This window comes from Meles meles, chromosome 20 (assembly GCF_922984935.1).
Source record: "Meles meles chromosome 20, mMelMel3.1 paternal haplotype, whole genome shotgun sequence".
Classification (NCBI taxonomy): domain Eukaryota; kingdom Metazoa; phylum Chordata; class Mammalia; order Carnivora; family Mustelidae; genus Meles; species Meles meles.
In genome coordinates this window covers 10,426,749-10,441,315 of record NC_060085.1, presented here as the reverse complement: position 1 = coordinate 10,441,315, position 14,567 = coordinate 10,426,749, and the positions used below count along the sequence as shown (strand labels likewise).

Sequence of the window (14,567 nt, the reverse complement as noted above, 5' to 3'; positions counted from 1 at the left end):
CCTCCTCTCTCTCTGCTTGCCTCTCTGCCTACTTGTGACCTTTTTCTGTCAAATGAATAAATAAAATCCTTTTTAAATGTCTTTTTAAAAATATCTAAGATATAGAAAGAACTTATATCAGAAAAAAATTCAGTTAAAAACAGTAATTCAGTTTAAAATTACCAGAAACATGAACAGACATTTCTCCAAAGAAGACATCCAGCTGATCAACAGATCCTTGTAAAAGTGGCCAATGTCACTCATCAGTAGGGAAATGTAAATCAAAATCACAATAGGTACCACATGACACCTGATTGAATGGATAAAATTAACAACACAGCAAACAGCAGATGTTGGCAAGGGTGTGGGAAAGGAGAACGCTCTTGCACTATTGGTGGGAATGGAAACTGGTTCAGCCACTTGGAAAACAGAGTGGAGGGGCTCAAAAAATTAAAAAGAGAAATACCTTATGATCCAGTGATCCTGCTGTTGGGGTTTACCCAAATAAAATGTATCCTCATATTTGTATTCATGTCTGACACTAAGAACATATTGGTTCAATCTATTTATTCAAATTTTATTTATGTAAACTCCACTGGAAATATGTTTGCTCATCAGTGTTTGCCAGTGGCTATGATGGGCTTTATGGACTCCTCGTTGAATAATAGAATAAAAAAAGGGAACTAGTTTAATGCACAGGAGCATCTTTGTAGAGAAAGTACCTGACCTTAACCTTTTGATTTCTGAGGAAACCATGCTGAATAAATACATTGCCAGGTATATGACACTATTTATTACCAGATAAGCACTCAGGCTGACCCAGCCATGAAATAACTTTTCCGAAATCCCTGGTAACCTTGATACTTACACACAAGTGACTGTGCCTTCCCTTTCTGAGCCAAAATTTCACTCTCATGTTTTAAACTGATCAATAAAGAGTGAACCTAGTGACCCCTAGCCGCTCTTCCCAAAGACCTCAATAATCATCCCCCCGACCTTTCTGCCTATCCTTACAAGAACCTGTGATAATAAACCTGTTTCTGTTAGAGTTCTCTGAAGGGTGTTGCTGAGGCATGTCTTGCAATCACAGTAAGAAACCAAGGGCTGGTGCAGCCACAGTAGAGGCTTTCATCAAGGAAGCATCTGTGGGAATGCCCATAAGCACAGGGGCACAGAGGAGTGCTGGGGCTTTCCTAACCTGAACATCCTTGTCAGTAGCCCAAGACTTAAACAGAACAAGGTTAGAGTCCACATTATCAGGAGGAGCAGTGAAGGTGTGATGTAAAAAGACTGACAGACTCAAGGTAAAAATTCCTGTTTTGTATTCTCATCTACAAAAAAAAGTTATGTGAAGGGCTCTTGGCCAAGTGTAGTTCTCGCCATATGAAGACTATAACTCATGATTATTCATCTAGGAAATCTCAGGAAAATTTACTTGGCATGAAATAACTCATCTAAAATGATTTTTTTTTTTAAATCCAACTTTCCTCATGTAAGATACAAAATTTCCAGGCACCTGTGGCTTGGGGAAAATCTGGGAACATATGAAAATGGAAAAAGGAGAAAACTGCCTGTGTATAAGATAGAGCAGAAGCTTAATAAAAAGAGTTATGCAAATGTATGGAGAAGTTGAATTCAACAAAGGGAAATTCCAGAAAATATATAGAAGGAGCAGGTTCTACCTCCACAGCCTGATCAAAGAATAGCAGCTCTTGGCTTTGAGGTTGTGAGCCCTGCATTCCTGGGCAATTCTTTAGCCCCAGGGTGACTGGCTCTTAAATCACTGGAAACCCAATAATTCTTTTCAGAGCCCTCTTTATGTCTGTGTTCCGCAGACTGTAGATGAAGGGGTTCAGCATGGGTGTGACCACTGTGTACATCACTGAGGCCACTGCACTTGCATGGGAGTTCTGGGTAGCAGCAGAGCTAAGGTACACTCCTAGGCCTGTAACATAAAACAAGAATACAACTAAGATGTGAGATGCACAGGTGGAAAATGCTTTATACTTGCCCTGAGCTGTCGAGATCCTTTGTATGGAGAAAACAATCTTAGAATATGAGTAAAGGATGCCAGACAGGGGAGCACCAGCGAGCAGAACAGTTGCAAAATACATCATCATGTCATTAAGAAAGGTGACAGAACAAGCAAGTTGGACCACCTGATTGATTTCACAGAAAAAGTGGGAGATTTTTGCCTCTCTACAGAAGGACAGCCATGACATCATTAAGGTTTGTAATAAGGAATTCAGGGTACTCATGATCCAGGACACCAGAACCAGCAGTGTGGAGTAGGTGGGGTTCATGATGACCATATAGTGTAAGGGGTGACAGATGGCCACAAAGCGGTCATAAGCCATTACAGCCAGTAGAAAAGCATCCCATCCTGAAAAGAGTAGGAAAAAGTATATCTGAGTGATACAGCCTTCATAGGTTATGACTATGCTCTGAGTCTGGATGTTCTGGAGCATCTTGGGGATGGTGGTGGAGGTGAAACAGATGTCTACAAAGGACAAGTTTGCGAGGAAGAAGTACATGGGGGTGTGAAGGTAGGATTCAGAGCTGACAGCCAGGATGAGGAGCAGGTTTCCAAACACAGTGATCAGGTACATGGAGAGGAAAAGCCCAAATATGAGGAGCTGTAGTTCTGGTTCCTCTGATAATCCGAGAAGAAGAAACTCTGAAATTTGTGTATCATTTCCTGGTTCCATATGGCAGAGAAGACTACCAGTGAACAAAAAATAACAAGAGTAAATTTTTAATACTGAACATTACAAGTAACATTGAAATTCTGTAATTTTCAGTTTGCAATCAGAAAGGCAATATCTTAGGGCACCTGAGAGGCTCAGTTGGTTAAGCATCTGCCTTCATTTCAGGTCATGATCCCAGAGTCCCAGGATCGAGCCCTGCTTCGGACTGTCCCCACAGCAGGATGTTTCTTTCTCTCACCCTTCCCCTGCTTGTGCTCCTTCTCTCAAATAAATAATAAAATCTTACCAAAAAAATTCAATATCCATAATTGTTGTATGGAACTCGTTCCTTATTGGAACCCTGCATCTCAGCCCTGAATAGGAGTGCAAATCCCATACTTGGCCTTTCTGAAAGTACTCATATATTTTATATTTTTTTAAATTAACATATAATGCATTATTTGTATCAGGGATAAAGGTCTGTGAAAGTGAGAAATTCTGTTACACTTTGAGGAGTAAACTTTGTACTGACTAATGTCCTAGTAAAGCGTATAGGTTTCAAGAAACAAATGTCTGCACACTTCAGTGATGGAAAAGATAAAGAAAAAATATTGATAGAATATCAGACTGTGAGAGGTGCTATGAAAAAAAAAGCCAGTAAAAATGAAGTATTGAATGGAAGTGTTAATTTCACTGGGTGCCCAGGTAAGTCAACACACATTTACACAGAGCCCTCATGGGAGAGACAACAGGAGACACAAGTTTATCCAGGAGGTATTTGCCCAGTAGAGGGAACAATCAATGCAAAGACTCTGAGAAAAGACTTTATAAATTAATTTTTAAAATCTCAGTTTGGGGGACGCCTGGGTGGCTCAGTTGGCTGAGCGGCTGCCTTTGGCTCAGGTCATGATCCCAGCAACCTGGAATCGAGTCCCACAGCGGGCTCCTTCATCAGCAGGGAGCCTGCTTCTCCCTCTGTCTCTGCCTGCCACTCTGTCTGACTGTGCTCACTCTCTGACAAATAAATAAATAAAATCTTTTTTTTTTAATCTAGTTTGGTAGACATGCAGTGTTACATTGGATTTTTTTTAAGATTTTATTTATTTATTTGACAGAGATCACAAGTAGGTAGAGAGGCAGGCAGAGAGGAAGAGAAGCAGTCTCCCCACTGAGCAGAGAGCCCGATGCTGGGCTTGATCCCAGGACCCTGGGATCATGACCTGAGCTGAAGGCAGAGGCTTTAACCCACTGAGACACCCAGGGGCTCCTACATTGGTTTTGAGTGTACAACACAGTGATTCAAGAGTTAAACATTATGCTGTGCTCACACGTGTGGAGCTGCCATCTGTCACCACACAACACTATGATCTTATCATTGACTATATTTCCTTTATTCCCATGACTCATTAATTCCTTAACTGGAAGCCATATACCCACTCCTCTTCACCATCCTGCTTTATCATTTGTTCATTTCTTGTTTAAAAATCACTACCAGGTTATTCTCACCTCCACCACAATAAATAGGCAAATAGGGACACAAGGCAAGATGCTGACGTTAGATTGTTCCTTAAGAATGTGAAAGTGCAAAAAAAAAAAAAAAAAGAATGTGAAAGTGCATCCAAATTCTAGTAGTAACATCTTCTATGAGCATGTAATCATGGGTATCCATTTTTTTTCTTTGTTGTATTCTTTTTTTTTCCACTTTTCTTTAATTTATTTATTTTTTTCAGCGTAACAGTATTCATTGTTTTTGCACAACACCCAGTGCTCCATGCAAAACGTGCCCTCCCTATTACCCACCACCTGTTCCCCCAACCTCCCACCCCTGACCCTTCAAAACCCTCAGGTTGTTTTTCAGAGTCTATAGTCTCTTATGGTTCGCCTCCCCTTCCAATCATTTTTATAAACATATAATGTATTTTTATCCCCAGGGGTACAGGTCTGTGAATCGCCAGGTTTACACACTCCACAGCACTCATGATAGCACATACCCTACCCAATGTCCATAACCCCCTCCCCCTCTCCCAATCCCACCTCCCCCCAGCAACCCCCAGTTTGTTTTGTGAGATTAAGAGTCATTTATGGTTTGTCTCCCTCCCAATCCCATCTTGTTTCATTTATTCTTCTCCTATCCCCCTAACCCCCCATGTTGCTTCTCGATGTCCTCATATCAGGGAGATCATATGATAGTTGTCTTTCTCCGATTGACTTATTTCACTAAGCATGATACCCTCTAGTTCCATCCAAGTTGTCGCAAATGGCAAGATTTCATTTCTTTTGATGGCTGCATAGTATTCCATTGTGTATATATACCACATCTTCCGTGGCGAGAAGTGCGCTTCTGGGCAGCTTTTCTGTCCCTCGGTGGGGTTTTCGACTTAAGAGTCACAAGGGCCCAGAACTCATCACCCCAGCACTTTGGGGGTTGCTCCTGTGCCAAGGACTCACAGGAATCCGTCAACTGCTGAACACTCAAAGTTGAGCAGAGCAATTTGGTTTTGATGCTGTACCAGCAATCTCCTGACAATGAGCTACTGGAACTTGGAGAAAAGAAACTGTGTGCAGTACCACAGGCATTTTCTGGTGGACAACAGTGTATTTCATGAAAAGTAGCAAAAATAAGAATACAACAAAGAGGGAGGAGTCAAGATGGCGGAGAAGTAGCAGGCTGAGACTACATCAGGTAGCAGGAGATCAGCACAATAGGTTATCTAAACATTGCAAATACCTACAAATCCAACGGGAGATCGAATGGGTATCCATTCTTAATGTGATAATTCTATGACCAGTATTTAAAGAAACATAAAAGATCAGTTCCAAAAACTCTGAGGAAGAAAAGTAGGGAGAAAGATCTAATAGGCTCAGGTGGCCCCTAGAGATGGTGAGGAGGAGGAGCAAACATCCTTGGTGTTAGGAGATGTTGAAAAACAAAAACAAAACTTGCGGCATCATGTTACCTGATTTCAAGCTTTACTACAAAGCTGTGATCACCAAGACAGCATGGTGCTGGCATAAAAACAGACACATAGACCAGTGGAAAAGAGTGGAGAGCCCAGATATGGACCCTCAACTCTATGGTCAAATAATCTTCGACAAAACAGGAAAAAATATACAATGGAACAAAGACAGTCTCTTCAATAAATGGTCCTGGAAAACTGGACAGCTATATGTAGAATGAAACTCGACCATTCTCTTACACCGTACACAAAGATAAACTCGAAATGGATAAAAGATCTCAACTTGAGACAGGAATCCATCAGAATCCTAGAGGAGAACATAGGCAGTAACTTCTTTGATATCAGCCACAGCAACTTCTTTCAAGATATGTCTCCAAAGGCCAAAGAAACAAAAGCGAAAATGAACTTTTGGGACTTCATCAAGATCAAAAGCTTCTGCACAGCAAAGGAAACAGTCAACAAAACAAAAAGGCAACCCATGGAATGGGAGAAGATATTTGCAAATGACAGTACAGACAAAAGGTTGATATCCAGGATCTATAAAGAACTCCTCAAACTCAACACACACAAAACAGATAATCATATCAAAAAATGGGCAGAAGATATGAACAGACACTTCTCCAATGAGGACATACAAATGGCTATCAGACACATGAAAAAATGTTCATCATCACTAGCCATCAGGGAGATTCAAATTAAAACCTCATTGAGATATCACCTTACACCAGTTAGAATGGCCAAAATTAGCAAGACAGGAAACAACGTGTGTTGGAGAGGATGTGGAGAAAGGGGAACCCTCTTACACTGTTGGTGGGAATGCAAATTGGTGCAGCCACTTTGGATAACAGTGTGGAGATTCCTGAAGAAATTAAGAATAGAGCTTCCCTATAACCCTGCAATTGCACTGCTGGGTATTTACCCCAAAGATGCAGATGGAGTGAAAAGAAGAGCCATCTGTACCCCAATGTTTATTGCAGCAATGGCCATGGTCGCCAAACTGTTGAAAGAACCAAGATGCCCTTCAATGGACAAATGGATAAGGAAGATGTGGTCCATATACACGATGGAGTATTATGCCTCCATCAGAAAGAATGAATAGCCAACTTTTGTAGCAACATGGACGGGACTGGAAGAGATTATGCTGAGCGAAATAAGTCAAGCAGAGAGAGTCAAGTATCATATGGTTTCACTTATTTGTGGAGCATAACAAAGAACATGGAGGACATGGGGAGATGGAGAGGAGAAGGGAACTGTGGGAAATTGGAAGGGGAGATGAACCATGAGAGGCTATGGACTGTGGAAAACAACCTGAGGGTTTTGAAGGGGCAGGGGGTGGAAGGTTGGGGGAACCAGGTGCTGGGTAATAAGGAGGGCACATATTGCATGGAGCACTGGGTGTGGTGCAAAAACAATGAGTACTGTTACGCTGAAAATAAATAAATTAATAAAAAAAAAAAACATCCTTGGTGTTGCAACACTCCAACCCCAGTTACAGCACCTCGATGTCCAGAAAAATAAAGAAACAAAAGACAATTTATAAAAGAAAAATTAGCAATGTCTTTATGTTATCAAGACATCTGACCCACTGAACATCCTACCAGAATAACAATCAAAGGAAGACACCCACAATTCACAAAAAGAAATACACACAATAGAATTGGAGGATTTTAAAAGATGATTTGCTAAAAGAATTTTCTAAATGATATAAAATGCAAAACTTTATAATCGGAAACTACATTTTTGAGTTTTGGATCTACACATATTTGCTATTTGAATTTGGAGTGCCAACCAAACGGTTCTAAATGTTAATATCCTCCCCCAAATAGTAGGGCTAGAGGTGTCCATCTTCCTCAGGTGGTTGACAGATTTAGTGAACATATGGAAAGAGCTTAGCCTACTTTCCACCTGTTGATAATGAATGGTTAATATTGGGGATAAGATTTGGCTGTTTTTTTTTTTCTTCTCTCAATGTCCCCATAACTTCCCCACCTCTGGGTCCCCAGTTCCACAGCCTTATTTCAGTCCCTTGTAATCTCTCCACCTACCATAGACTGGCACCCTCTAGCCAATATTCTCATTAACCCAGAGAAGTCTTTTTTATTTTTTTAAGAATTACTGTCCAAATCTGCACATTTACCCCTTACCCCTGATTCCCCACTGGAGACTGAAGTCCAAATTCCATAAATTCCAACACTTGGCTTGCCTCCCCCAGCCCACCCACCAGGTTCCCATTCCCACTGCTTTGCCCACATTGATGTCACAAACACTGGACTTAATTTATAGTTTCACGTGAAGCCCCAGTCTCCAGGCTCAGAGCCTCCATACACCTGTTGCGTTCTGCTTGGCGTCACCCACTGATCTACCTGGGATCATTCAATTTTCTCTATCGTCACAATCTGATCACCTTGTTCAGACTGCAAAGAGTCATCCTTCATAAATCTTTGTTGGTTTTTTGTTTGTTTGTTTTTTAACATTCCTACAGAGAAAAAAAAAGATGCTTCCTCTTGCAGTAATTTAGATCTAAGGATTCTCACTGTGTAACTTTTATTTATTTATTTTTAATTTTTAAAAATTTTTTATTGTGTTATGTTATTCACCATATAGTACATCATTAGTTTTTGATGTAATGTTCCAAGATTCATCGTTTACGTATAACACCCAGTGCTCCATGCCATATGTGCCCTCCTCAATACCCACCACCAGGTTCACCCATCCTCCACCCCGCTCCCCTCTAAAAACCCTCAGTTTGTTTCTCAGAGTCCACAGTCTCTCAATGTTCCCTACTAGACTGTGGGTGTTGTGGGGCGTATTATACATACTCCCACACGTTATCCCCAGACAATTTGGTTGGGAACAGTAGGATTAAGTAAATATTCCTTAAGAAATGAGTGAATTTGTGCTCAGAGAAGTTGCCAGTGATGAGAGAGAGAACACAAGCAGGGAGTTGCTAGCACAGGAGTGGAGGACCAGGGAAAGGAATGTTTTCCATATTCTCAGATTGGGAACATTTGTGGGTCAGACTGTGACTTGTAAGAATAAATAGAATAGGATAAATAAGATGCAATGTGAAATATCAGAGTGCATTGTATGTGGTCAGGGCACATAAGAAATCATTTCGTGATTCTCTTTGTTGAGTCACATGGGTGTGTGTGTGTGTGTGTGTGCATGTGCACAAATATGTTTATTTCTGTCTTTGCCTGTGCACACATGCTGGGTCACATGTAAAAGGCATGTTTTTCTCTGGGATACAATTAAAATATTCTTATCCACAGCAGTAAATGCAAGAAAAGTTTTAAAAGAAAGGCATTTCCAAGGTTCCTGGGTGCCTCAGTTGTTTAAGAGCTGCCTTATCAGGTCATGATCCCAGGGTCCTGGGATGGAACCCTGAGTCCAGCTGCCTGTTCAATGGAAGTCTATTTGTCCCTCTCCCTCTATTCCTGTTCACCCCTTGTAGAATAAACAAATAAAATATTTTAAACAAATAAAAAGTAAAAGGATGGCACTTCCAGCCAAGGAGGGAAAAGCAATATGAATGAAGAACCCATTAGAAGACTCAGGTTGCAGAGAGAGTCAGTGGCCAATGTAGGTGCTAGGGTTCCTCCAGATTCAGGGACTGCACACTGACTTCACATTTATTTCTCCAATCACCTCATTACAGTATCCACATGATGCCCTTAATCTGGTTTTTATTCCTTATTTATTCCTGTGTATTTGACCACCCTTGTCCTCATATGGCCCAGTAACAAATGAATGCGGCTAGGCTTCTCTCATGTTTGTTTGTGGCATTTTTTAAATTTTTAAATGTTTTTAAGCTTTATTTATTTAAGTAATCTCTACTTTATTTATTTATTTATTTGGAGCTTGCACTTTGCTTTGTAATTCCTGGGCTTTGAGTTTGGGTCTCTCTTTTGACAATCCTCTTGAGCACTCTCCACTCCTCTTTCTGATTTTTGTCCCATATGTGTAGGTGTCCCTACAATATGCTCTATAAAATCCGAGACATACCTCGGAAACCTATTTCTTTCCATCATATGAATATCCCTGAGGATCTTAGTCACAAACACATTTGTGTCATCCACTCTGCTTTCTTTGTTTAACACAAGATCCAAATGAGCAGGGACCACAGCTCCTTTGTTCACTTTTGTTGTTTGGTAAAGTTGTGCATTTAAATAGAAACACATTTCTAGAAGATAAATTTATAAAATAAAAACAAGCAGGGAAAATAAAGCTGGGATAAATACAGTGGATTCAAAACAATCTTATTAATCTAAACTGAATTTAAAAAGACTAACTTCTTTTAAGCTAGCTAGCTCAGTCTGAGGAGTATGCACCTCTTGAACTCAGGTTCAAGTCCCACTTTGTGTTTAGGGACTAGTAAAATAAATAAAACAACTTTAAAAGATAAAAAGACTAAACTCTACAAGAAAATACATAAAATAACAATTTATCACATTAGTATGGCTCTCTAAATCAAAATGGAATGAAAATAATAGGAAAATGTAATTTATAATTATATATGTATTTATATACATATTTATATTTATGTATATATATTTATAGAAATATAATTTAAAATTATAATTTATCCCAAAAGTATGCAGAAAGCAGTATCAAAAATTATAATGTTGGGGCGCCTGGGTGGCTCAGTGGGTTAAAGCCTCTGCCTTCAGCTCAGGTCATGATCCCAGGGTCCTGGGATCGAGCCCCATGCCGGGCTCTCTGCTCCGCAGGGAGCCTGCTTCCTCCTCTCTCTCTCTGCCTGCCTCTCTGCTTAGTTGTAATTTCTCTCTGTCAAATAAATAAAATATTTTAAAAAAATTATAATGTCATCCTAAATAAACTTAAAGAGAATCAAACACTCTTGTGAAAAAGGTGTAAGTCAAACACAGAGGAATGAGTTCCAAGGATGGCAGAAGATGAGCACTAGTTTGGAAAATAGATCTAATCAATAAAAGAAAAGGCAACAGTAAGGGAACACAGATATTAATTTAAACAGAAATGAATACAAAAGAGAGTTTATTATGACAATGCTCATAAAAAGCAAAAGGTAGGAGGACAAAATATGACCAACTGATAGTTTGGACTGCTCAAAATGTATGTATGCATACATACAACAATTAAACAGAAATAGAAAACTTGGCTTAAACATTGTTAATTATCTGTTGTAAAGAGCATAACCAAACTGAGGGGAAAAATGATTTGGCAAGAAAAACAAACAAACAAAAACAAGAACACTCAGCTGCCATATACAAACCAAAGAACTTGTATAGACAATTTGGAGCAGAGAAAGTAAATGGCAATAAATCCCAAAATATATTCTGCCTCCAGATAATGAAATAGCTGAAAACTAAAGCCCTTTAGTATTTGCTTGTATGTGTTGTAAATAAACTTTTAAAGTGAATATCTAATGTGAGAGAGGATTCTGTAAAATACGGAAGTCACAAGAACTGCAGGTGTCGGGTAGTGGCTTCCTCCATTGGTCTGGACTTTCCTTGCTTTTTTAAAATTTAAATTCAATTAATCAATGTATAGTGTATTACTAGTTTCAGAGGTAGAGTTCAGTGATTCATCAGTTGCATAGAAGACCCAGGGCCCATTATATCACATGCCCTCCTTAATGTCCATCACCCAGTTGCCCCATCCTCCTACCCCCACCGTCCAGCAACCCTCAGTGTTATCTACAGTTAAGAATCCAGGTCTGGTCAAGTAGAGAGAGTAAATTATTGTATGGTTTCACTTACTTGTGGAGCATAAGGAATAACATGGAGGATATTAGGAGAAAGAAAGCAAAAGTGAATTGGGAGCAATCAGAGGGGGAGACGGACTCTGATTGTGACTGTGGACTCTGAGAAACAAACTGAGAGCTTGGGAGGGGTTGGGGTAGGGGGATAGGTGAGCCTGGTGATGGGTATTACGGAGGGCAAGTATTGCATAGAGCACTGTGTGTGGTGCATAAACAAAGAATCTTGGAACACTGAAAAAAAATAAAATACAATACAATAAAATAAAAAAGAATCTGGATCTGGATCTTTCTAACAAATACAAAACATGCTACAATATTCACCATTTAAAAATGTATTTAAGTTGCTCATAGTATGTTCTTATAATTGTCTGTATTTCTTTGGTGTTAGTTGTGATCTCTCCTCTTTCATTCATGATTTTATTGATTTGGGTCCTTTCTCTTTTCTTTTTGATGAGTCTGGCCAGGGGTTTATCAATCCTATTGATTCTTTCAAAGAACCAGCTCCTAGTTTCATTGATTTTTTCTATTGTTTTTTTGGTTTCTATTTCATTGATTTCTGCTCTGATCTTTATGATTTCTCTTCTCCTGCTGGGTTTAGGGTTTCTTTCTTGTTCTTTCTCCAGCTCTTTTATGCGTAGGGTTAGGTTGTGTACTTGAGACCTTTCTTGTTTCTTGAGAAAGGCTTGTACCGCTATATATTTTCCTCTCAGGACTGCCTTTGCTGTGTCCCACAGATTTTGAACTGTTGTGTTTTCATTATCATTTGTTTCCATGAATTTTTTCAATTCTTCTTTAATTTCCTGGTTGACCCATTCATTCTTTAGAAGGATGCTGTTTAGTCTCCATGTATTTGGGTTCTTTCCAGCTTTCCTCTTGTGATTGAGTTCTAGCTTCAGAGCATTGTGGTCTGAAAATATGCAGGGAATAATCCTAATCTTTTGATACCGGTTGAGACCTGATTTGTGACCCAGGATGTGATCTATTCTGGAGAAGGTTCCATGTGCACTAGAGAAGAATGTGTATTCTGTTGCTTTGGGATGAAATGTTCTGAATATATCTGTGATGTCCATCTGGTCCAGTGTGTCATTTAAGGCCTTTATTTCCTTGTTGATCTTTGGCTTGGATGATCTGTCCATTTCAGTGAGGGGAGTGTTAAAGTCCCCTACTATTATTGTATTATTATTGATGTGTTTCTTTGATTTTGTTATTAATTGGTTGATATAGTTGGCTGCTCCCACGTTAGGGGCATAGATACTTAAAATTGTTAGAACTTCTTGTTGGACAGACCCTTTGAGTAGGATATAGTGTCCTTCCTCATCTCTTATTATAGTCTTTGGCTTAAAATCTAATTGATCTGATATAAGGATTGCCACCCCAGCTTTCTTCTGATGCCCATTAGCATGGTAAATTGTTTTCCACCCCCTCACTTTAAATCTGGAGGTGTCTTCGCGTCTAAAATGAGTTTCTTGTAGGCAACATACTGATGGGTTCTGTTTTTTTATCCATTCTGATACCCTGTGTCTTTTGATTGGGGCATTTAGCCCATTAACATTCAGGGTAACTATTGAGAGATATGAATTTAGTGCCATTAGTAGCCTGTAAGGTGACTGTTACTGTATATTGTCTCTGTACCTTTCTGATCTACTACTTTTAGGCTCTCTCTTTGCTTAGAGGACCCCTTTCAATATTTCCTGGAGAGCTGGTTTGGTGTTTGCAAATTCTTTCAGTTTTTGTTTGTCCTGGAAGCTTTTTATCTCTCCTTCTATTTTCAATGATAGCCTAGCTGGATAGAGTATTCTTGGCTGCATGTTTTTCTCGTTGAGTGCTCTGAATATATCATGCCAGCTCTTTCTGGCCTGCCAGGTCTCTGTGGATAAGTCTGCCGCCAATCTAATATTTTTACCATTGTATGTTACAGATTTCTTTTCTCGGGCTGCTTTCAGGATTTTCTCTTTGTCACTAAGACTTGTAAATTTTACTATTAGGTGACGGGGTGTGGACCTATTCTTGTTGACTTTGAGGGGGGTTCTCTGCATCTCCTGGATTTTAATGCTTGTTCCCTTTGCCATATTAGGGAAATTCTCTCCAATGATTCTCTCCAATAGACCCTCTGCTCCCCTCTCTGTTTCTTCTTCTTCTGGAATCCCAATTATTCTAATGTTGTTTCATCTTATGGTGTCACTTATCTCTCGAATTCTCCCCTCATGGTCCAGTAGCTGTTTGTCCCTCTTTTGCTCGGCTTCCTTATTCTCTGTCATTTGGTCTTCTATATCACTAATTCTTTCTTCTGCCTCATTGATCCTAGCAGTGAGAGCCTCCATTTTTGATTGCACCTCATTAATAGCTTTTTTGATTTCAACTTGGTTAGACTTTAGTTCTTTAATTTCTCCAGAAAGGGCTTTAATATCTCCAGAGAGGGTTTCTCTAATATCTTCCATGCCTTTTTCGAGCCCGGCTAGAATGTTCAGAATCGTCATTCTGAACTCTTGATCTGACATAGTACCAATGTCTGTGTTGATTAGGTCCCTAGCCTTTGGTACTGTCTCTTGTTCTTTTGTTTGTGGTGATTTTTTCCGCCTTGTCATTTTGTCCAGATAAGAGGATATGAAGGAGCAAATAAACTACTAATAGGGTGGCAAAGACCCCGGAAAAATGCGCTGTAACCAAATCAGAAGAGACCCCAAATTGTGGGGGGAGGGGAAGGGGATAAAAAACACGTTCTGAAAAAAAAAGAAAAAAAAATTTAAGAAATAAAACAAATAAAAAAATATAAAAAAGAAAGAAAAAATATATATATTTAGATGAACTAGTCAAAAAACGTTAAAAAAGAAAAGGGTAAAAGTTTTTAAAAAAAATTTAGCAGAAGAAGAAAAAAAGAAAAAAGAAAAAAAAATTGAAAAAAGAAAAAAAAAATAAAAAATTGAAAAAAGAAAAAAAAATTGAAGTAGCCGCAAGACTAAAGAATCATGGGGAGAAAGCCATGAGTTCCGTGCTTTGCTTTCTCCTCCTCTGGAATTGCTCTGCTGTCTTAGGAATTGAATCTGCTTTCTCCTTGATAGATGAACTTCGTCCTGGCTGGATATTTTGTTGATCTTCTGGGGGAGGGGCCTGTTGTAGTGACTCTCAAATGGATGCATTCCTAGAGACATATAAACTACCACAACTGAACCAGGAAGAAATAGACAACCTGAACAGGCCCAT

The 14,567-nt window shown here is 39.4% G+C and overlaps 1 protein-coding gene across 1 annotated transcript; it reads right to left on the bottom strand.

Annotated features, from left to right (window-relative positions):
• Positions 1–1,754: 1,754 nt before the first annotated feature.
• LOC123933017 (olfactory receptor 7A17-like) lies at positions 1,755–2,687 on the bottom strand. Its single transcript, XM_045991868.1, has one exon. It carries the CDS (start codon positions 2,685–2,687, stop codon positions 1,755–1,757), a length of 933 nt encoding a protein of 310 aa, XP_045847824.1.
• Positions 2,688–14,567: the final 11,880 nt, after the last annotated feature.